The following is a 21,874-nucleotide window of genomic DNA, read 5'->3' as shown; positions in this document are numbered from 1 at the left end:
TAGTTAGGCTCACAAAAGTAAAAGCCAGCTGACCTGCCTGCTGGAAGGCCATCAGGAGGAGAGGAGTGAAGCACAAATTTGCAGTGAGCTTTGAGAGTGAAGTGCTGGGAGAGTGGGTGTCCTTCCTTACGCAGCTTTCTCTCCACATGCCTCCAGGTTCACAGTGACTTCACTGCAGCAGCGACGAGAGGTGCCATGGCTGTCATTGATGGTAACGTCATGGCCATCAACCCCAGTGAAGAGACCAAGATGCAGATGTTCATCTGGAACAACATTTTCTTCAGCCTGGGCTTTGACGTTCGTGACCACTACAAGGACTTTGGCGGAGATGTTGCTGCTTACGTAGCTCCCACCAATGATCTCAATGGTGTGCGGACCTATAATGCTGTGGATGTAGAAGGGCTGTACACGCTGGGGACTGTAGTGGTGGATTACAGAGGTTACAGGGTGACAGCTCAGTCTATTATTCCTGGCATCTTGGAACGGGAGCAGGAACAGAGTGTCATCTATGGGTCAATAGACTTTGGCAAGACAGTTGTCTCACACCCCAAGTACCTGGAGCTGCTGGAGAAGACCAGCAGGCCACTTAAGATCCAGAAGCACAAAGTCCTAAATGACAAGAATGAGGAGGTGGAGCTGTGCTCCTCGGTGGAGTGCAAAGGCATTATTGGCAATGACGGGCGTCACTACATCCTGGACCTGCTCCGCACTTTTCCTCCAGATCTAAACTTCCTGCCTGTTGAAGGGGAGGAGATGCCAGAGGAATGTAAGAAAATGGGGTTCCCCAAGAAGCACAGACACAAGCTTTGCTGTCTCCGGCAAGAGCTTGTTGATGCCTTTGTAGAACACAGGTGAGCTGAGCTCCCCCACTCCTCCACCTGCAACTGGTAATGGTTCAAGTCAGGACCATGCTGCATTGTCCCAGGGACATCACATCAGAGTGGGCAGCTAATTTCCCCATTGCTTGGCCTGCAGGTGCAATTACAGAAACTTAATGAGGTGAAAACAGCAGGGATTCTGACAGGGTTACAGGGAGCCATGGAAAGAGGTGGTTTGCTTTTTAGTCTCCAGATCTGTTTTTGTTCTTTCCTGTCCAACCATTTAGAAGTTCTTCTTTCCCTGCAGATATCCTGTACACCTGATGGCTAGGGAATGGGAAGGGTTTATGCTTCTTTTTAAGGCTCTCCAGATGTCTTGAATGCTACCTTTTTTCCTACAGGCTGAAAAAAAAATTAGTGATGGGAACTGCCGTAGACACTTTTGTGGTGGGATGTGTTAGCGTTTGGGCTCACTCAGTGCAGGAGTGAGGGCATCACTCCTAAGGGCAGGAGGAGGAAGCAGGAGCTCTGGGAGCAGAATGAGTCGAAGTCATGTGGTGCTGGTGATATTAATGCTCCTGCTTCTGATGTGAAGGGCTGCAGGTGCTCTGCTGTCACAGATGGTCAGAGCCTGTGCTTCGCTTGCTGGGAAGATGAGCCTTCCAGTGGCTGACGGAGGATCCCTGCCTGCTGAGCAACCAGTTCTGCAGCCAGTGCCTTTCCCAGTCCTGCCGTGTGCCTGCAGGCAGGCTTTGCTGCTCCTTGGGAGAGCTTCCAGACCAGCAGCCTGCAGGACCATGGCTGTAGGGTGCTGCTGCTCCTCCTTGACTAGCAGAGGATGGGCCTCTCTCTGCTAAGGTCTCCTTGCAAAATTGCTGGTTTGTGTTTGACTAGCCCTGTGCATCTGGCAGTGAGAGTCTTCCTGAGCTGTCTGCGGATGCTGTGTGTGGAAAGCAATTTGTAATCACTGCAAGAAGATTAGTTTCCCATTGTGATGGGTAATGAAAACCCACTTTTTTTTTTGCTTCTTCTGATAAACTAATGTATGCTCCTTTGATTTCTTGGAAAGCTCATGGAAAGAGGGTGTACGTCCTGCCTTTCCACAGGGAAACTATATGGTCTGTAATGCTAACTTTGTGAGGTTTTTCCTCGCAGAGCAGTGGTAATCCTCTTGGATTCTCCTGCTGTGCTGAATTCCTCTTTTCCTTTACTGTAGGTATCTCTTATTCATGAAGCTGGCTGCACTGCAGCTGATGCAGCAGAAAGCCAACAAGCAGGAGAGCTCAGGTGCACTGGAAAATGGTGCCTCTCCGGAGAACGGTACTGCAGACAGCGAGAAGTCTGAGTCAGAGGATGGTAAAATAGACGATAACGTGACTGGACTTGATCAGGTGAAAGAGCTTGCTGAGACCATTGCATCTGATGATGGAACAGGTATTTCACCCTCAGCACCAGAAGCAGCCCAGGCCTCCTGCCCTAGCTGGTGGGCTGTGTCACTGGTAGGAGCTGTGCCAGACTGGGGGTGGTTGGGGTGATTATTTGTTGTTAAACAGGACAGGCACTGTCTGCTTCTGTCAATATTGTCTTAGCTCTTTGCATAGAGCTGTTCATGTGCTAATGAATTAATCACCCTGGGGGCCGGTATGGGTTGGGTAGGTGGGCAAGCGGTTGGGTAGGTGGGCAAGCAAGTGCAGCAAGCCCATCAGCTCTGCTGCAGGAGCGAGAGCCTGGCCAGCAAGCTGGTCTGCGGCCGGGGCTGGGCTGCCAGAGGCTTAGTGCGAGTGGAGGGGAGCGGGCTGTGGCGGGGCTGGGAAGCGTGCAGTGTGCAGGCCCCTTTGGGAATCCCAGGCCCGGATTTCTGAGTATCTGTGGGTGGGGGGAGGTCCTTGAGTTTTCTGGGTCATCTTACGTGCTCTTGTTCAGACTCTGCATTTTGCAGCCATCCTCCTTTCCAAATATCTTAAAATTGATTGGGTTTATAATGGATTTCTGCAGAATGTGCCATCACTGATGCTTTTACTAAAAGACTTTCATCTTAATTTAATAGCTAGGCTTGTCATTTTCTGAAATCCACATTCAATTCTATTCTATTTTTCTTCCTGCTCCAGTGGATCCCAAAAGCAGAGAGGTGATTCGAAATGCTTGCAAGGCTGTGGGCTCCATTAGTGACACGTCATTTGACATTCGGTTTAACCCAGATATTTTCTCACCAGGTATGTGTACTAAGAGCTGTGTTTAGTCCTCCTTCAGAGGATCGCTGTGTCCAGCCAAATATAGACAAAAAAACTGTGCTCTGTAGCCAAGAATATTGCTGGCTTTTGGCTAGCTGGGCACGGTGCAGGATTCTCTATGAAGCACAAAGATACAGAAAAGAGAAAGTGTAATTGATTGCAATGCTCGAACTACTAAATGCAGGCAGTAAGCTGTCTCCCACTGCTACGCTTGGGGGAGGTCTGCAGGTTGCTGCCAAGAATCTTCTTGTGATTCCTCAGCATCCCAGCTGCTAGACCACATGAAAAGAAACAGAGGGAGGGAAAAAATTAAATTTGATCCTAATGTAGTAATTTACACAAAAAACAACAGTTGTAGTTGAACAACTGATGTTGGGTCCTCAGTGAAGGGCAGGATTTGTTTTAGTAACATTATAGTAAGCAGGTCACAGCGCCCTTTCAGATACATGCATCAGTCTCGGGCAGTGTATGTAGCTTTCCATGGCTGGAATCAGTATTTTTTTATTTGGAAATACAGAAGAACCTCCCAGAGTGTTTATGGGGGTGAATACCGAGGCTGTATGCATGCAAATTGCAGGGGAATGGCTATATAGTTGAACTTAACTTGGAATAAATGTGTCAGAAGGAGCATGTGTTTTGAAATGCCCAAGCATCTTCTAAGGCTGGTAAAGATCAGTGCTTTGGCACCAACTTTGTGGCTAGAACTTAAAACCTTACTTTAATTCTGGTGTGTAAAAGCAAAAGGCTCTGAGTTTCTAGCACTTGCAGTATTTGCTGGACTATCTGCTGAAACGTTCCCACTCCTGTCTAGCCGGTTGACTCTTTTGCACTGGAAGTGTACACAGCACTTTGCAATAGGTAGAATGGACCAGATAAAGAGCAGAATTTGGACTTTTAAAAGCTGCCTTAAGAAAGAATGAGTGGGCAGGAGCAGCACAGCCACTAACCAAGCAGAGCAGCTAATGCTCTTCCCATTGAAATATCTTGTAAGTAGATGAGTTTTGAAGAAGCATCTTTAATTCCAGGGAGACAGAATCGCTTTAACTATTTACCTGCTCTTACTATACGCTTTCTGTATATGACTTGTTTCTCTTTGAGTTGATGTGTTTTATGTTTTTTCTCTTTTACTCTCCTAGGTGTTCGTTTTCCTGAGTCTAGCAAAGAGGAGGTGCAGGATCAGAAGCAGTTGCTGAAGGATGCTGCTGCGTTCTTGCTGTCGTGCCAGATCCCAGGTTTGGTAAGAAACTGAGGACCAGCAGTAATGTCTTCTCTGAAAGCTTGCCTTAACCCTGGCCGCTCTGAGCCAGCATTGACACAGCGGTACGGCAGCTTCGCCTCCTGAGCAAATGCTGCGTTCTCCTGCTGGCAGCTGAGTTCTGGCACCAGTGGTGGAGCACAGTGAACAGTGCAAGCGCAAGAGGGGTTTTCCATCTCCTGTCTTACATCATGGCACAATTTTCCCACCTCACTCGAACAAAGAATTTTTGGCACTAGTAATTAACAGCTATTGCTAAGAGTTTGGGACAATAAAGACCACATAAGTCATCCTTCCTAGCCCTGGGCATCCTGCACAACCTATTGTATTATCTGACCCTGATTGTGACTCAACTGGTGACTAACAATTTCCCAGTTCACTCCAAATTATTCTTACTAATATCTGTTGTAAAAACTCCCTCTGTAAGTCTTAAGCGGTTTGGATGCTTACCCGTGCACCTGGCTAGATAAGAAATACCAGCTTTTCCCTTCTCAAGACGTTTTCTAAATTGACTGCTAATGTGTATGTTACAGCTGGCACTGTAACTAGGAGGGTAGAATTGATGATCTCCACTCCAAGAGGTTCAGGAGTTGTTGGCCTTCTGTAGGAGGGGACTTTCCTTGCGGGAAAATTTCCTCTGAACTCTAAATCCACTGGTTTTGTAGTCAGCATAACCTTTAAGACCAGCTATTCAGGCTTTAAATAGGGGGAGAGGAGGGGGAGTGAATCAGAAAAGGGCATGGTGACTGTTGTTTTACCGGATAGTTTATACACTAGTACATAATGCCAAAATGTTGCACAGGCATGTGTGAGGGCAAGTTACAGGCCAGCTGCTGTAAGCAGGCAGTCCTCCATACGCTGCGTATCGGAGAGTAACTGGTGTTACTCTGTGATGTGAATTAAGAGACTCTTTATCAGTGCTGCAACACAACTTAAAATGCAAGTGCCATTTCCCCTTATCACTAAGTGTGTACAGCTCTATGTAGTCTTTTAATTGGAAATGTTTTTAGTTAGTGACTGTGAGGCCCTTAAAGAAGGGTTAGCCTGCTAGTTCCACAAACATTAGTTAAATAAGCCATGCCAACGGGAAAGCGGTTCTCATTGCCTGATCTAAAGGAGTCCTCAGAGTCCCTGCTCTGCTTCTGAGTTCCTGTGTGGCCTTGGGCAAACTGTTGGAAGCCCTATGCTGAACGCTGTCACTGGTCTCCTTGGGCCACTTGAGAGGCTGCATGCTCGGCACTTGGTTACAATCCTCTGCGCTGCTCCACGGGGCCTTTGCCTCTGCTTGTTTTGCACAGGGAATTGGATGAAGCCTGAGCTGTTTTACTATGACAGTTGATCTCTCCACACCTCAGTTGCTCAATGCTTGTTGGGAGTGCATAGTGCTGCTCATTCTCCACTGAGACATAAGAGTAAAAACGGTACAAGTGGCAAGGAGCTTGCACAAACTGCTTTGGGCTGTCTGCTGCAAGCATTCCCCCTGCTCACGTAGTGTGGTGGTCTCTGGTATTACAGCACTTTACCCACCAAAAGAGCCTTGCTTGGAGTCACTGTCAGCCTTTGGGGCGACCCTGAACCCCAGGTAACAGAGGTGTGTGCAACTGGCAGTTGGGGAGCAGGGGTCCTGCCCCCCATGCCCTCGCAGTGCTGGGTGGGTTGCCATCCCATTAGTGCTGGAGAAATGGCTCTCCCTCCTGCTGCTGGCACAACGCGGTTCCTGCTTGTGGCCCCACAGCTGTGTGGGGAGCTTGAGGCTGTGGCTGCTCAGGGTTTCCTTTCTGCGGGATCCCAGAGCAGCAGTTCCAGCCCAGAGGCAGAGCAGAGGAGGCACTAACCAGGTGCACGAGCTCCTGAGGATTCTCTCCAGGCTGAATTTATCTGCTTTGCTGGCTGTGGAGCCTATGGCTGGAGGCAGGGAGCACCCGGCAGCCCTGGCTCTGGCTGATTGGTGCTCTATACTTGCCAGTTCTTGCTGTGCTTGTAACTTTAATGTCATCCCTAGAAATTGCCTTCTCTGTCAGGCAGTGCCTTTTTCCCTCCTCAGTGAGATAATTTTTTTAAAATTTTTTTAAAAATTGAAATTATTTCCTTCATGTTTGCTTTCAGTAACCAAAGTTTGTATATACCCTGCAGGTCAAAGACTGCCTGGATCACACGGTACTCCCGATGGATGGGGCTACCTTAGCAGAGGCCATGCACCAGAGGGGCATCAACATGCGTTATCTAGGCAAAGTGATCAACTTCATCACCAAGACCCCTGGCCGTGCTCAGCTGGATCACATTTTTGTAAGCATCAGGCTTAACTTCAGGCTGTCAATTAAAACTGCCTCTGGCATAATTTGCCCTGTATAGATTCCAACTGGGCCAATTGTTTTCTCTGTGTAAAAACAAACTGCTTCAAAAAAGAGAGGAGGAGGGAGAAGAACCTGTAGGTGGTGGATGGGGAGTTTTGCTCCCAAATCCTTCACGGCTTTCATAATGTTGGGGTTTTGAGTATCCTTGGGAACAGAGAAGTGCTTCAGGGATTCCCAAGTGTAATAGCAGGTGTCGCAGTTGGATTTTAAGCCATGCACTTTTTAAGCCTCCAAGGTCCGTCACGGCATTGGATCAAACTGGAAAGTGTTGTCAGTGCGGCTGCCTGCGAGCATGCGCAGGGCTAGTGCTGCAGTAGCTCCTGGAAGCACTGTTAGAGCTGAGCTGTGCTGCATGGGGTGGCTTGTGGTCAACCATGCACGGGTGTGCAGTGGGCTCTTCCCTGGCTCCAATTTGAGTGTTGTCAAATGCAAAACAGTTCTGTGCTGCAGGGTCAGGACTGGAGAATGTGTCTTCTGCAGATCTTGATAAAAGTCCACTTCAAAAGCCAAGTGGGTTTTTTTTAATTGTTATTGCCAACTGACTCTCAGTCTCTTTATTCCTTTGGGTAGAAAATAGGAATCAGTGAATTGATCACTCGATCGGCTAAACACATCTTCAAGACGTACCTCCAGGTATGACCTGCAGTCTAACCTCTTGCCTTGTGTGTCCTCTCTAATGACTTTTTTCCACAAATAGAGAGCTGTTTGAGAGTCTTCTCTCATTAGGCAGCTCATGGGGGTTGCTTAGCAACAGGAAGAACAATCTCATTAGTGCTAAAATAGGTACAGGCCTGTGTGTAAGGGAAAACAAGTTCCCACTTGAAGATAGCTTTCCCAGAGAGTAATCATTCATGCTTTTCTTCCCCAGATTCTCACTCATTATGTTGAAGGCTTTTAAAAGTGAAATCACGGCTTGTTTTCCTTGTAATACCTTTGCCTCTTAAACAGTGTTGCTTTTGCCTTTCTAAGAAGCTTTTTTTAATTGCATGAACACTAGTGCATCCTTAATACCTGTCTGTGCATAGCATAGCAATGCTGGCTTTATTCCAGCATCAAAAATCTTCTTTACACTCTCTAGTTTCTCTGTCCCAGGTGGCAGCCCGAAATGGAACTATATATTTGTGTGTGTGTAGGTATATACTTATGTCTTGTGTGTACGTAATTCTGTCTGTGCCAGTTCCACTTGCAAATACCGCTTTCCGCTCCCTCTCCTGGAAGATTTTCCTGTTTCTGGTAGGACTGGATTTGCGTGAGGCTCAGGGTCAGAGTACTGCCTTTGTGATGGCATGTGTCTTTCACGACTGATTTCGGTGTCTCGCTATAGGGCGTGGAGCTGTCGGGTTTATCAGCAGCCATCAGCCACTTCCTCAATTGCTTTCTAAGCTCCTTTCCAAATCCCATTGCCCATCTTCCAGCTGATGAGCTGGTCTCCAAGAAAAAGAATAAGAAAAGGAAAAACAGGAACCTTGGAAATGCTGATAATACTGCATGGGCCAGCATGACCCCTCAGGAGCTTTGGAAGAATATTTGTTCAGAAGCAAAGAATTACTTCGATTTTTGTCTTGAATGGTGAGCAGAGCAAATTACCCTCGCTTGTGCCTGGACTCTCAGCAAATGTCTGTAGCTCTTACTGTTCTTTTAATAGGACCTGCTTTTTGACTTGTTTTCTGTTTGAATATAAATTTGTACTCTTGGGGGAGTTTTACAGGCTTATTATGGAAAGAAATCAGGCAAAGAGCAGCAGGGGGAAACGTGGTTGAAACTTGAAATGAGATGAAACCTATGAGGCAAAGGCAGCTAGGAGAACCAGGGGAGGAAGGGAGACCTCTCCTTAGTGGTGCAGAGGGGAACAGAAGGCAAGAAGCTGAAGGAGTGTAGGCATAAGATATTTGTCTATATAGACAATGATTTAGGCTGAAGGGAGCTTATGTTCCTAAAAACAAGGACGACTTCTCCTGTATCTGAAACAGACGGTGATTAAGGCTGCTGGAAGGTACAGTTAGTAAGTGTTAAACTGGAAGTATAAGCGAAGTGGCCTGAGATGAAAAAAACATGACTAGTTGGCTAAATCGGTGATCATCCCTTCACGTCAGGGGCAGCTCACTCTTTACCAAGAGCTGAAGGCATTCAGACTCTCACCTAAACTCTGCAGTGAGCTTTGAAGAGAACACACACAGAGGATTTCAGTAAAAAGTACTGTTGCGCATCTCTGTAAGCTTTAATAGACCATTAGCAACCACTGTAATGTTAGTCATTGGTTTCATTTAGTACCTAGCTGTACAGGGGCCTGTGCTTCAGATACCAGAGTGGAGGGATGTCCTTGAGTAGTAACTTACCTGAGAGCTGAAGCTTGTGTGTGCTTTTTGCAGTGAGAATGCTGACCAAGCAGCTGAAGTGTATAATCTACAGAAGATCACCCTGCTTCGTGAAATCTCCCTCAAAACTGGAGTCCAGGTAAGACCCACCTCTTCCTCCCTTCCCCATCACGTTCTGTACTGAGAAACATGAAGAGTAAGTGCAAACTGCTTTGCAGGGGACAGCCTTTCAGACAGACAAAGCGAGCCCCTAAAGGTCTTTGTGGCGTTAATGTGGGAATGCAGGTTCCAGCCCTGGGGAAAGAGATTTCTAATCCAGTTCCCTGTTAGGGTAAACTTGCTGTGCATCTCCCTTGGAAGATTAGCCAGCCTGCATACAATTCCTGTAGCTTGCTCTGACAAACCGAACTCGCATCTTAAATTCATGCACATGTGTACTGCCCATCCAAAGAGAAGCAGCTCTTTGGCTGAGCAGAGCAGGACTTCAGGGTTGTCCCCGCTTGAAGAACCATGGGGTTTCTTTCCCCACAGCACCGCCTTCTCGCTTCTTTGTGAGGTGTGGGAATTTGGCTGGATGGGGTTCCCACATCAGGGGCTCCAGTACTGGCATGACCGTGCCTTGGCACTGCAGTGTGATTTCGCCATGCACACGTGTTGATGCGCACCTATGTGTGACCTTCTTTCAAAACTCTGTCCCCAGGTAGTGATACTGGGGAATGTTTTGACTGTGAATCCGCATGCAGAATTCAAGGCTCATTTTCCCCTCATTTCTTGCCAAGTACCTGTGAAAGTGGTGACCATGACCTCCAGTCTTTTCGGTTCCTCTAGATACTGCTGAAAGAGTACAACTTTGACAACAGGCACAAGCCCACCTTCACGGAAGAGGATATTCTCAACATCTTCCCTGTAGTGAAGCATGTAAACCCCAAAGCCTCAGATGCTTTCCACTTCTTCCAGAGCGGGCAAGCAAAGGTTCAGCAAGGTACAGACCCAACATGCCTCTGCCTCTTGAGGCGACTGCTGATAAAAGGAAGAGCAGGGTATGTGTGTGGCATGGCCCGCTGCCCTCCACCAATATGCACCCACCCACCCTGTTTTGGTGGAGAATGGTGGTCTCCAAGACCATCTGAAAGACACACCTTCTATAAAGTTACCAACGATGAACATGGATGGATGCAGGGCAGCAATTTCCTTCTTTTAGGTTTTAGTCCTTATTTAAGGCAGTAACCTATGGCTACGTATCCCACTACTGTTTTCACCTCATGGGCAGCGTACTTCTCCAGTAGTATTAGGGGTTATTTAACATACATACATAGATGAATATAACTTTTTCCAGGTTTCTTGAAGGAGGGCTGCGAGCTCATCAATGAAGCCTTAAACTTGTTCAACAATGTGTATGGTGCTATGCATGTAGAAATTTGTGCCTGCCTGAGGCTGCTAGCTCGTCTCAACTACATCATGGGAGATTATTCAGAGGTAAGCAAGGGCTCAGATGGGGTCTGTTTAGTCCTCTCTTTCCTTCCCCGTGCTTGTTTGCTCAAGTGCACAGGACCTCTGTGACTTGCTCTTGGGTTTTCTGTTCTGTTTAGGCCTTAAGTAATCAGCAGAAAGCGGTGCTAATGAGCGAGAGGGTCCTGGGTATTGAACATCCCAACACGATTCAAGAATACGTAAGTACGGGTGCTGGAGGAGACGCAGCATCTTGTGTGTCTACCTGGAGTCTGTGAGCCTTAATTCGTGTCTGCATCTAGAAAACAGTTGCAGTTCCCCTTCCTTCTGTAATGTTCTTCCCTGAATCCTCCACTTTTATCACAAGCTTTGTATCTTATGATATTGTAAACTGAATACCTAAGTGTTTGCATTATAAGCATCCTGCACGGTCAGTATTTGTCCTACTTGGTTTAGAACTTTGGGGTTTTGTCTGCAGAATGTTTATTTATATTCACTAATTCTGCTGGCTTTTGCCCTGGGCTTATGTCAGAAGTGAAGAAAGAGCAAGAATCCACTGAAAAGTGCAATTAGAATATCATATACATACAGGTCACTTTTGTAATGTTCCTTGAGGTGCATAAGAGAAACTGAAATGAAACACTTCACGACTTCCTCAGTACTGCATCTTATGTGATACCGCAGTGGAGCTATATATCAACCAGCAGACTTGGACTTTTCTGAGTGGTTGAAATCCTTTTTAACCATAAAGGAAGACCCTTTTATTTGTGTGCAGCTGACAAAAGGAGTAGCAAGGAGAGATTAGTTTGTTTTACAGAGTGGTAAGTAAAAAACGTTAACGCTGGGTTACTTCTTTTGTTATAGATGCACCTTGCTTTGTACTGCTTTGCAAACAGCCAACTCTCTACAGCATTGAACTTACTGTACCGTGCACGCTACCTCATGCTATTGGTATTTGGGGAGGATCACCCAGAAATGGCACTCTTAGATGTAAGTAATCTTTTAGAGTCTTCAAGTTTCTAATCTCTAAGAAACCTCTTGGCCTTTAAAATGCCCATAGTGATGGCTATTTAAAAATAATTTATTAAATATTTAGGCACTGCTTTTTCCTCCCTGGGTTACTACCAGTTAATGCTATTAGAAGGGGAAAAAGGAGTTTGGCTCTTTAGCTGGAAGGTCAGCCTTCTCTGGCTGGAGCTCTGCACTGGGACACTGGAGACGTGGGTTGAAGAGCCTGTAACCCCTGGGCAAATTCCTTAATTTAGCCTGTTCTTGTTGCCCTTGCATAAAATAGAGAGAGTTCCTTATCTCTCTTGTCTGGCTCGTTTGGACTGAGCTCCCAAGGGGGGAATGGTCTCCTGTCATGTTTTACGTGCTATATAGAGAGATCCACTGGGGACTTGTAGGTGCTACGGCCTTTTCTGCAGTGAAATACCTGTGTGGTCTTGGTATTTACGAAGCAATAAATGCGTAGTTTGAATTTGACTTTCTGAATGCCTACTTGACTTCTTTGTGCAGAACAACATCGGCTTGGTGCTCCACGGGGTTATGGAGTATGACCTGTCCCTCCGGTTCCTGGAGAATGCGCTGGCCATCAGCTCCAAGTATCACGGCTCCAAGTCTTTGAAAGTTGCACTAAGGTGAGGCAGGGTGGAGTGCTGGGCTGGGTCACCATACTGTTAAAGAGAGTGAGTACATTCACCGTGCGCTCATATGGGAGGGATCTGATCTGGCTGTGTCCAGCTGTATCCTGTTAGAGATTCATTCTCGTCCCAGCTGTCAGACTCTTTGGGACTGGTGGGCTGTGTGAGTCAAGGTCATGGTGCAGCATCCAAGTTTGTTGTCTCGGAAGACATAGATCCCTTGTTCTTAAAGTTACTTGTGGGATCTGCTGTAATGCTGGTTGCCCCAAAAATCTGTCAGGATGACCCTGGTTCTTGTGGACTCTCAGTAGAAAAACGTATGTGGCAAGTGAAGGTTGGAGAGCAAGGCTAATATAATTATACTGGGAGACTGCGATGATACGTAAACACTTGTATTTAATTGTTTCAGCCCTCAGGGAGCTATCTTTGAGAAGCATGTAATTTGCTTTTGTCCTTTACTATAAAGCCTTGTATTTGAATAAAATACTGAGTGGCTCCCCTGTGTTTCCAAGGGAGCTATGAGTGGTCAGCACCTTTACGATCCGCTGGACTTACCCACTGCTCTTCAGTGCTGTATGCATTGTCCTTGAATGCAAAACTGGCTCACTATCAACCAAGCAGTGGCCCAGTCCTAATTACTACTACCACATTGCAACCCATCTGTTCTTCGTCAGGGTGAAAATAAATCTTATTAAGCACCCACAAGAGTCTGATTTGTTTTCCAGCAGTTGATGGATATGCATTCTGCAGAAAGCGTCTTGCCTTCCCTTAGTAGCACTGGGATGCTTGATGAGGTTCATCACCTCCCACAGAGTAATACTGCCAAAACCAGAAATCTTTTTTCATTCCAGAAACACTAAGGAAGCAAAGTCCGAGCCAAGTCAGCTCTCCCAACTGGAGAGAGCCCAGGTGACTTGAGTCCCAGCTCTGCCACTGTTTTGCTGGTGGTTTCTGTGCTGGAATATTTTTTTACTTTTGGCTGTGAATAATCAAGTAATTCACACCTTTGCTTTCTAAGAAAGAAGACGACCCTTTTTGAAGGGTAAGGTCTTATGGCTGCTTCCCTCTTCTCTGGTTAGCAAATCTAGCCCTGAGATGTTCCTGTGGATGTGCTGCCTCCATTCAGTTCACTGCTGTGGCCTTCAGCTTTCCTGGGTGCAGGAGGAAAAAATCCTCAGTTCAGTTTTAATTTCTGTAGGTCACTTCTCAACATTTCAACAAAAATCCAGCCCAAATCAGTGTAGTATATTAATCCCCAAATGGGGTGGGGAGAAGTAACTAGGAGGGTGCTGTATTCAGAGTCCAGTATCTGCCTCCTTTGATACTGGTATTAAGACTTTTAGCCTAAACACTGTTATGCTGAAGTCATGCTTGCTGTAGTGCAGAAATGTTTTGGGGTTTTTTTTTTTCCTCATTAAAGTACCTCCAAACCCTTTTCTTTCCCTCAGCCACCACTTGGTAGCCCGAGTGTATGAGAGCAAAGCAGAATTCCGGTCTGCTCTGCAGCATGAGAAGGAAGGCTACACCATCTACAAAAACCAGGTATCAAGCGTGCATGCTGCTAAGTTGTGTCATACCACTTCCCTGCCAGAACCAAGCAGCGCCACTGCAAAACAGTGCCACAACTTGGAACTCGGGGAGGCCGTTCTTACAAACAGCTCTGAGCAGATGCCAGGGAGTTTTCTTTCTAGGGATGGGGCAGGATTGCTGCCCTGTACAATAACTGACCACTTTTATGCTGGAAGTCTTTGAATAGCCTTCCTGCAAGTTTGTTCTTGCTGTACCTGTCACTGGACAGAAGCTTCTGTTGGTGGCATGGCCCCACGTTCTGGCAGGGTGCTGAAAAAGCTGCTCTTTTCTTTCCACTTTTTGCACCACCTGTCTTTTAAATACCAGGTCCAAACTGGTTTGGTAGTTGAGCTGTTTTGTGGGCAATACCTTCTCCTGCTCACAGCCCTTGCTGTTGCACAGTGAAACTTCTGCATCAGCCTGGGGTCTGTCTGAACACGTCTGCAGTTGTACACGGTGATTCAGCACCATCTCACTGGCTGAAAGCACAGCCTGGTGGAGGGAATGCTGCTCACCCTCCAGACGTGCTCCTACTTGATGGAAATGTGTAATGTTGATAATAAGGCTCCTAGAGGATTTTTTTTTTTTTTTTTTGAATGCCAAGGCAGGTGAAATCCAGTTCTGATGAGTTTCTATAATGATGTTGAGCCAGCAGATACTAGGAGTGCACCCTGGTTTGGGTCCTGGTCTGATTTGCAATGTTGTACTTTTTTTTTTTCCCCTTTTCTGATTAGCTTGGAGAACACCATGAAAAGACCAAAGAGAGCTCTGAGTACTTGAAATACCTGACTCAGCAAGCAGTCGCTCTTCAACGCACAATGAACGAGATTTACAAGAATGGCTCCAATGCGAACATCATGCCACTTAAGGTAACCTTTATGCAATGAGAGCAATCGAGAGTACTTGCCGTGAAGGCAGAGATTTGTGTTTAGCTGCTCCTGAAGGACGCATCGGTGTATGCATGCCGGTGCAGGAGATGGTAATGGCTGTGCCAGTTGCAGACCCTTCATGGGCAGGACGTCCCTGCAAAGGCAGAGGCTCAGACAGCCATAGCACAGTGTAACCAACGTGGACTGCGCATTTGTCCTCTCTGCTTCTGAATAGAGCGGGTCTGGGCTCTGGCTCTTTCTCCTGACTCAGGCAGTTGAGCACAGCTGCCTGTGTTGCAGGGCACCCAGGGAAATCGGTAAGGACACGCAGGGCAGCTCGCAGCATGGGAGCCTGGGACACCTACACACAAACCTGCCCCTCTGCTGACTCACTGGTTTAGGCAGGTTGCACAATCCAAGAGTACTTCAGTTTCCTCATCTTAAAAAATGCTGTCATCTTTCACCAGGTGCTTTGTTCTCCTTCCAAGGATTTTGGTGTGGGGAGGCTGGGCAGCAGAGCGGAGCGTGGGGGGGGCTGCCTTGCCTTGCCTTACATGGAGCAGGAACGGATTGGCCCTCTTGGGCCAAACCCAGCTGCTCTTATCTGCCTCTGCACCTGGCAGATCACACCAGCCTGTCTGAGGCATATCTAGGGGAGTGTGCACTAACTTGTGCGATGGGTGCTCTCCCTGCCGTGCTGTACAGCAGTGGCTGCCAGAGGATTGTGAGCCAGCAGGTTGGGAAAGAGGCTTCCAGCTGCAGAGGGTCCCTCCCAGTAGAAAGGGCAGAGCAGGATAGTGCTCTGTGGGAGAGGCTGGGGTTTCTTCTCACTGCAAACAACAGTGTACAGAACTGAGAGGTTTATGGCAGAGGGATTTGAGCGTAAGGACCTTGAATCAAGTAAATGGTTAAGTCCAGGAAATAGTGTCCAGCTAAGAGGCTCAAACCCATAAAACAGTAATGAAGACTTTACCCTTGTTACAACAATTGAAGGAGGAAAAAGAAAAAAAAAAACAACGCATTTTGAACTTGCATATACGCTGCATTTAACTGAAGTCCTGCAGTGTTCAGAGGGAAGGTTGCCCACAGTGACTGGCTGGGTACCTCTAGATGCTGCTTTTCAACTTCGGGGCCTAAAGAGGTAGAAAACACAAATTACGCCACCTTACAGCTACTAGTCTGTCAAATGAGACCTAGCTTTTTCTCAGCTGTTGGTAAATGGTGTCTGGACTTGCTTAGGAGCTCTGAGTTGTTCTGTCTGGGTTTTGACTTTTTAAAACTTTTTTTCCTCTTACACTGCAGTTCACAGCTCCCAGTATGGCCAGTGTTCTGGAGCAGCTCAATATTATCAATGGAATTCTCTTCATTCCACTAAGGTAGAGCAATACCTCTGTGTTGTACCTTTAGAAATCAAGTAGTCTTTTCATATTATCTGTGTTGCTGAGATAGCATAAACCCAGTGCTTCCCTTTGCATGAAGAGTCACTGACCCAAAATGTGGTGTTTCCAGTGACCTTGGGTAGCTTTTCTCTTCAGGCAGCACTAGGCAAATAATGACTCAAATTGCCACTTCTGCATAAAAACTGCTTTTGAAGGTGCTGGGTCCCCTGAAGGCACTGCTGAGCACTTGTGAAGGGATCCCTAGGCAAGCCTTAGTGGCAGTAAAGAAGTTCCTGGTGGGAGGAACATTGCCTGAAGCATCAGGGTCTCTTTCAAAAAAACTGTAACCTTGAGCTTGTAGCAGCAATCTGATCTCATAAAACCTACAACCTGGAACTGCTCTGTGATGCTAAAGGAAATCAGGCAGGCTTCCTGGAGAACTGATGCATCAGTGGGCAAGAGCACTACTGTGTGACTTGCCCTGGGAGCTGCATCTCCCCTTGTTGCCTGTGCTCAGCCCATCACCCCAGCAGCAAAGGGATTCACTCTCCATTTGTGGAGTGGGAGGCAGTTGAAGCACAGTCAGTGGTCTCCACCCAGAAGAAATGAAGTGAGCAGTGCTAGGCTAACTGAAGAGCAGCATCGGCTCTTCCACAGACAAAGCATCTGCCCTGCTAAGCAGCCTTAAGTGTCTTGGTGGTATTCCTTCCCCAGCTCCACAGGATTTGTTTACAAAGAATATTAGCTGAGATCATAATACTAGCCCTGCTTACCATCATCAAGACCACTCTAAACAGCAGTACTCTTAAAATTATTTTTTCATTTATTATAAATTCTCTTAGACTTTTAGTTGAAAATTTGATTGGGGGGGTGGTAGAAAAAGATGACCTAAGCTGAGACTGTTTTTCTAATGCTATAAATAATCACTGATGGTAAAAATTGACCAGAAGCAGCTGGAGGCTGCCTCGACATAGACAAGATTAACCTTGCTGCCCCTGCCCTGCCTGGCCACTGATGGCTCATGTCCTGGTGCCTCTTGGTTCAAAACCAAACGCACCTAGCCTTGCTCAGGTATAGCTGAGACCTGGCAGGAAAAGGGCAGGTACTAGGTACATTTCCTATTTTGTTGAACTCTACCTTGTCCCTGTGCTTCACACCGTTCCTAAAGCTAGGCTAATGTTTGCTCCCCTTCCTGGTTTCCCCTTCAGCCAAAAAGACTTGGAGAACCTTAAAGCAGAGGTGCAGCGACGCCAGCAGCTCCAAGAAAGCATAAAAGGTGGCGAACAGCTGGAACCAGAGGACAAAGCTGTGGAGGAGAAAGAGGCTGAGCCAAGCATGCCTTCTGCTGAGATCCCCTTAACACAGAGCTCTGCTTAATGTGTACCTCGCTTAAAAAAAAAAGTTTAAACCATCCTTTTCTGAATCTGACCCAGGGTCTCGGACTCCCCTGGAGCAGCTCCTCCTTTTTTGACAATGTTATTGCACTGGTACAATTAATACACAATGCAAAGAACTAATCTGAGAAATGTAATCTGTCTGACTGAGCTTGTGTCTGCCACGTGGAGGGGAAGGTGGCCGGGATGCAGCAGCATACGAAAGACCCATCCTAGGTGAGCGCAGCCAGAGGCTGTCATGCCTGTGTGTGTGTATGTGTTGTGTGTGTGCGCATATCATCAGTTATTTCTACTTTGTACATATGAATTCCAAATGAACTGTCTTGAGGTATGTAACATTTCTCAGGTCATTTTTATGTTGACTAAGGACACTGCTTTGCTAAAACAGGACAAAACCAGCCCCATCCACTGCTCAGCATTCTTCTAAAACGTGGATTCCAAGCCAAAAGATGTATTTTTCCCCCCAGTCACTATCCCCATTTGTGCTAAGGAAAACTAAGCAGCCATATTTGTATTGCTCAGATGACTGAAGCCTGTAATGTGTCTGTCGAAGTGGGGGAATGTATAGCATTTTCTACATCAGGATATAGCCATTGGATTCCTTTAACCATTTTTTCTACTTTTGGTTGGCAGTTTGGCAATTCAGTGGGGTTTTGTAACATTCACATTCTAATTTTCAAGGTAAAGAATATAGATAGAGATATATATATGTATATGATATGATACTCACAGTTCCACCTCTCTGCTTGCAGCTGAGTAACTTAGGATACTGTATCCAAAGAGTGAGGGCTTGATGTTTAAAAAAGCGCACAAATTTCCATTAGAGTGGAAACCCCAGTGCCTAGGAGAGATTGGTAATGGCATCAAATGAGGTCTGAACTAAACTGATTTAGCAGGAAATCATGGCCCTGTTAAAAAGGGGGGGAGAGGGGAGGAAAAAAGTCAGGAATAGGGACTTGGTCTCATTTGCAATAGCAACTGTAACACAGAGCTGATGGACTTTAACCTGATGGGCAAGTTGAACCAGCTTGGAGCTGTAGGTTTCCCGGTTTCCCACAACCTGAAATTACTAGGGGATTTTAAATAAAAACTGACCTTCCCACAGCACTGAAACCTACGGCTCATACCTTCTTAACTAACTTTTTTGCACACTGGTTTTGCGATTGTTGCCAGGGGAGCTTCCATTGCTGGCAATGGATGTCACTGAAACAGCAGATGCCACTAAACAAATCCTTATGTCCCCTCCCTGTCACACACACGTGTCCTGCAGTGGTTGTCAAGGACTAGAGCCTGCTCCCCTGGCCCCACTGGTCACCAAGAGGGTGAGATGTGGCCACTGCAGGCTGTGGTATGCCGACAGAGTTGAATGTCCTTTTTTGCAAACAGATTGAGCTGTAGAACAACAAACAAACAGATACACAGCCACCCTGTGCTGACAAAGGAGTCCAGCCTCTCTCTCTCATGTTGTCTGTCATGGATAGTAGCCTGTGCTAATTTGCATTGCTTCTTTTACTGACCTTCTGGAGAAACAAGTGCTGTCACTGTGCTCTGTACCCTTGGTTTCCTGTACTCATTACAGGTATTTGTAACTCTGGGCAGGGGGGAAGGGACGGAGGGAGCAGCCTCCCAGCTGCTGGAGGCGACAAAGCCAGAGGAGTCTTTACTGCAAAAGAACTTGCTCCTATTAGAAAAATTCCGAGTTTCCTGGAAAGCAATCAATAAATGACTACAGTGCATCTTTCCTACAACATTTTTCTTTTACTAGTGTCTTTCAGTGCATTAAAAGCTTTTTAAACTATTTTAGGTACTTTATTTATTGGTTTCTTTCTGGTTTGGTGCAAGGTGTTGGATACCATTAATCTGAACACCCTCCCTGGAGCCACCACTCCTGTTCTTTTGAGCAGGAGCCAGGAGGAAAGAACAGGTACAGTTTAGCAGGAGGGTTTAAACCTGTGACTGTACTGATGCCACACTGCAGGCTGTAACGCCCCATTAAGCACACCTCTGCCTCCGAGCATTTGTTCTCTGCGTCCAGTACACGCTTCTCCCATGGCTGACTTTCCTTAGTGCTCGAGGTCGGTGTGTGCATGCATGGTTGTGTCACTGACCTCCTGCGCAGCAGCAGGACTGAACCCTCCTGGACCATTTTGGAGGGTGCTGTGGTCATTGGAACATTTCACGAGCTTGGGCAGGTTAACACTGCCCCTGCTCTGTGCACCCTTTTCCTCTAACAGAACGCCCCTGTAGACAAAGGAATCAACTCCAAAGGATCAGTAATAAAACTAGAACCACAACCCCAGCAGCCCCAACCCCTCATCTGTCACCAGCTGCTTCAGCATCACTTTTGCCTCAAGGGAGAGGAGCTGCTGCTCCATCTCCCTCGGGGGGGGGGGGGGGGAGACAGGGGTGAGCAGGGGCACGGGTGCCCCGTGGCTTTTCATGAACACATGAAGCTGAAGGACGTAAATCCCAGCTAAGGTGGCTACACAGCTGAACAGCCTGAATGCAATCCTTAGTTGTTAAATAACTGCATTTAACAACGTAAGTTCGTTCTGTAATTCTCTTTACAACCTTTTGGGTTTGGGTGGTCTCTGGCACCAGTTCTTAAACAAAAAGGAACTCAGATGAACTAACTAACTCAAACTAGCGCTAAGGACGTACCAGGGCGAGAAGAAGGTGGACGTTCAGGAAGCAGAACAGGGCTCCCTGGCCCTGGAACCACTCACCTCCCTGAGGCCAGCTTTGAACCAGCTTTGTTCCTAGTTCAGGCACTTAGGCGGGGTCCCCCTTCTCACGAGGTGGGAGCTGTTCAGGTCTGGCTCAGAGAGGATTTAACACCCCATGTGTCAGAGTCCCGTAGAAGCACTGAACCTCAGCTGTTCCCGTAGCTGTATGCCACTGCCTGAGAAAAATAACTGCAGCAAAATTGAGTTACTTCAGAGAAAGATGAAAAGCATCAGCAAGCCTGAAGGAGGCACATAGAAATACGCTATTTTTATCCTCCTTGCTTTTCTTCAAGACAAAGGAACTTCCAGCACTTAATGTCATCACACATATCACATACCATAAAAGCTACAACTTCCTTTCAAGAAAGAGTAATCAGTGAAACCTTCACTGCATTTAGCGGTCATGTTGTTCAGAGAAGCCTGCTCAACCGAACATGTTATATTCCCAACATTGACCAAAATTTCTATACGTGCAATTTCTTTTCGTATTCAACCCTATCTGCTGAAAAATGTTTTAATAGCCATCAGTGGTATATCAAAACTGGAAACAACTGGTGGAAACTGGTCTCATACACATACAAAGCTGCTTTCAGTGAGACACTCGCTGCATGACCAACAAGTCACTAAGTTGAGGGAGAAAACAAAATTCTTCAACTACCCAGATTGCTCTTAGCAACTTTGATATCCCTTATCACTGCCTGTTGATGAGCTTACCATGTTTGCAAACGTACAGGAGGCTTTCCTTTCAAACCTGCACCCGAACGCTGTCTCTGCACCGAACGCACAGGACACCCCTTCACCTCAGCCAGGACCTCACCTTAGCTCTGGCAGAGCATGAAACTCATTCACTTATTCTTGCCAAGTGACAGCCAGTCTCCCCCAAAAGCCTATCCCAGGGCCATTCCTGCTCGTCAGTAACACCATGCAAGATGCTTACACAGAACACAGCTGGTAGGAGCTCACTTTCATCCTCTCCCCCACATCATGGTCAAGGACACGTCCTTGCTCCTCCATCAATGAAGAAATGCACATTTCCATTTTAGTTCACCGACCCATTTATAAGCAGCACTCCAGACAATTAAGGCCAGATCACAGGGAAAAACACAAAAACCCCAAACTACGCACCAGCTGAAAGCCACCAATATGAACTTCCAAGAACCATTCAGTGCCTCAGCTTCCCACGCATGCGCCTCCACCCGCGCAGGACTTCTGTTGCCTTAGAAAGCAGAGGCCGATTACTGCCACGCTGAATCGCTCAGAGGCTTCACCGCAGAGTGCAACCTTCAGCCTCAACAGCTCCAAGGGAACCAAGCAAAGAAACAGCAAAAGATGGGTCTTAGTAGGTCCGCTGCAAGTTAAGGTTCAAGGTAAGGAAAAAAACCAAACACCCAAAACATGCACCTGGGCACAGAACATAAGCCACAGCCGCCTGGCCTCCACGCATGGCAGGAAGCCTTTCTGTGCTGCACCTCCGTACCCACGATGACAGCTTCAGGACAAGACACTGGGCTTGCTCCCCAACACCCGAAATAAATGAAGCTCAAACACACCTCATCACTCTGTTAAGCAGCTTCCACCATACAGACGCTGTCTGCAGCACGGCAGCTGCTGTAACAGGCATACAGCGGAGGCTTCGGCGCCAGCCAGTAGCTGTTTGGGAAGAGGCAAGGTTCAGCACGGGATTAGAAACGACACTCTGCCAGACCGTCCAGGAGAACAGCCTAATAAACCTGCACAAAGTTTTTATAAAATCTCACTTCACCATATTAACTAGTGAAACCTTTGACGATTCTAACGGTAACCAATTGCCTTAAAAATGCTTCACGTTTCCTCAGGTCAAGCACAATTTAAATTAAGATCAGATAAATAAAA

The 21,874-nt window shown here is 46.9% G+C and overlaps 1 protein-coding gene across 2 annotated transcripts in view; it reads left to right on the top strand.

Moving 5' to 3' along the window:
* Nucleotides 1-19,068, top strand: part of CLUH (clustered mitochondria homolog) — a 42,330-nt gene extending 23,262 nt beyond the window's left edge. For both annotated transcript variants that reach the window (XM_059829191.1, XM_059829190.1), the window contains exons 10-26: nucleotides 157-851; nucleotides 2,035-2,252; nucleotides 2,927-3,031; nucleotides 4,186-4,286; nucleotides 6,438-6,590; nucleotides 7,229-7,291; nucleotides 7,983-8,227; nucleotides 9,028-9,112; nucleotides 9,802-9,955; nucleotides 10,310-10,449; nucleotides 10,563-10,643; nucleotides 11,287-11,412; nucleotides 11,941-12,062; nucleotides 13,514-13,607; nucleotides 14,369-14,503; nucleotides 15,806-15,879; nucleotides 17,091-19,068. In XM_059829191.1, the coding sequence (XP_059685174.1) occupies nucleotides 157-851; nucleotides 2,035-2,252; nucleotides 2,927-3,031; nucleotides 4,186-4,286; nucleotides 6,438-6,590; nucleotides 7,229-7,291; nucleotides 7,983-8,227; nucleotides 9,028-9,112; nucleotides 9,802-9,955; nucleotides 10,310-10,449; nucleotides 10,563-10,643; nucleotides 11,287-11,412; nucleotides 11,941-12,062; nucleotides 13,514-13,607; nucleotides 14,369-14,503; nucleotides 15,806-15,879; nucleotides 17,091-17,259 (2,760 nt within the window). In that variant the 3' untranslated portion in view covers nucleotides 17,260-19,068. The remainder of the gene's footprint in view (nucleotides 1-156; nucleotides 852-2,034; nucleotides 2,253-2,926; nucleotides 3,032-4,185; nucleotides 4,287-6,437; nucleotides 6,591-7,228; nucleotides 7,292-7,982; nucleotides 8,228-9,027; nucleotides 9,113-9,801; nucleotides 9,956-10,309; nucleotides 10,450-10,562; nucleotides 10,644-11,286; nucleotides 11,413-11,940; nucleotides 12,063-13,513; nucleotides 13,608-14,368; nucleotides 14,504-15,805; nucleotides 15,880-17,090) is intronic.
* Nucleotides 19,069-21,874: the final 2,806 nt, after the last annotated feature.

Source organism: Gavia stellata, chromosome 25 (genome assembly GCF_030936135.1).
Source record: "Gavia stellata isolate bGavSte3 chromosome 25, bGavSte3.hap2, whole genome shotgun sequence".
Lineage (NCBI taxonomy): Eukaryota > Metazoa > Chordata > Aves > Gaviiformes > Gaviidae > Gavia > Gavia stellata.
The sequence above is the reverse complement of the archived record's forward strand: the minus strand, read 5'-3'. Positions and strand labels throughout refer to the sequence as shown.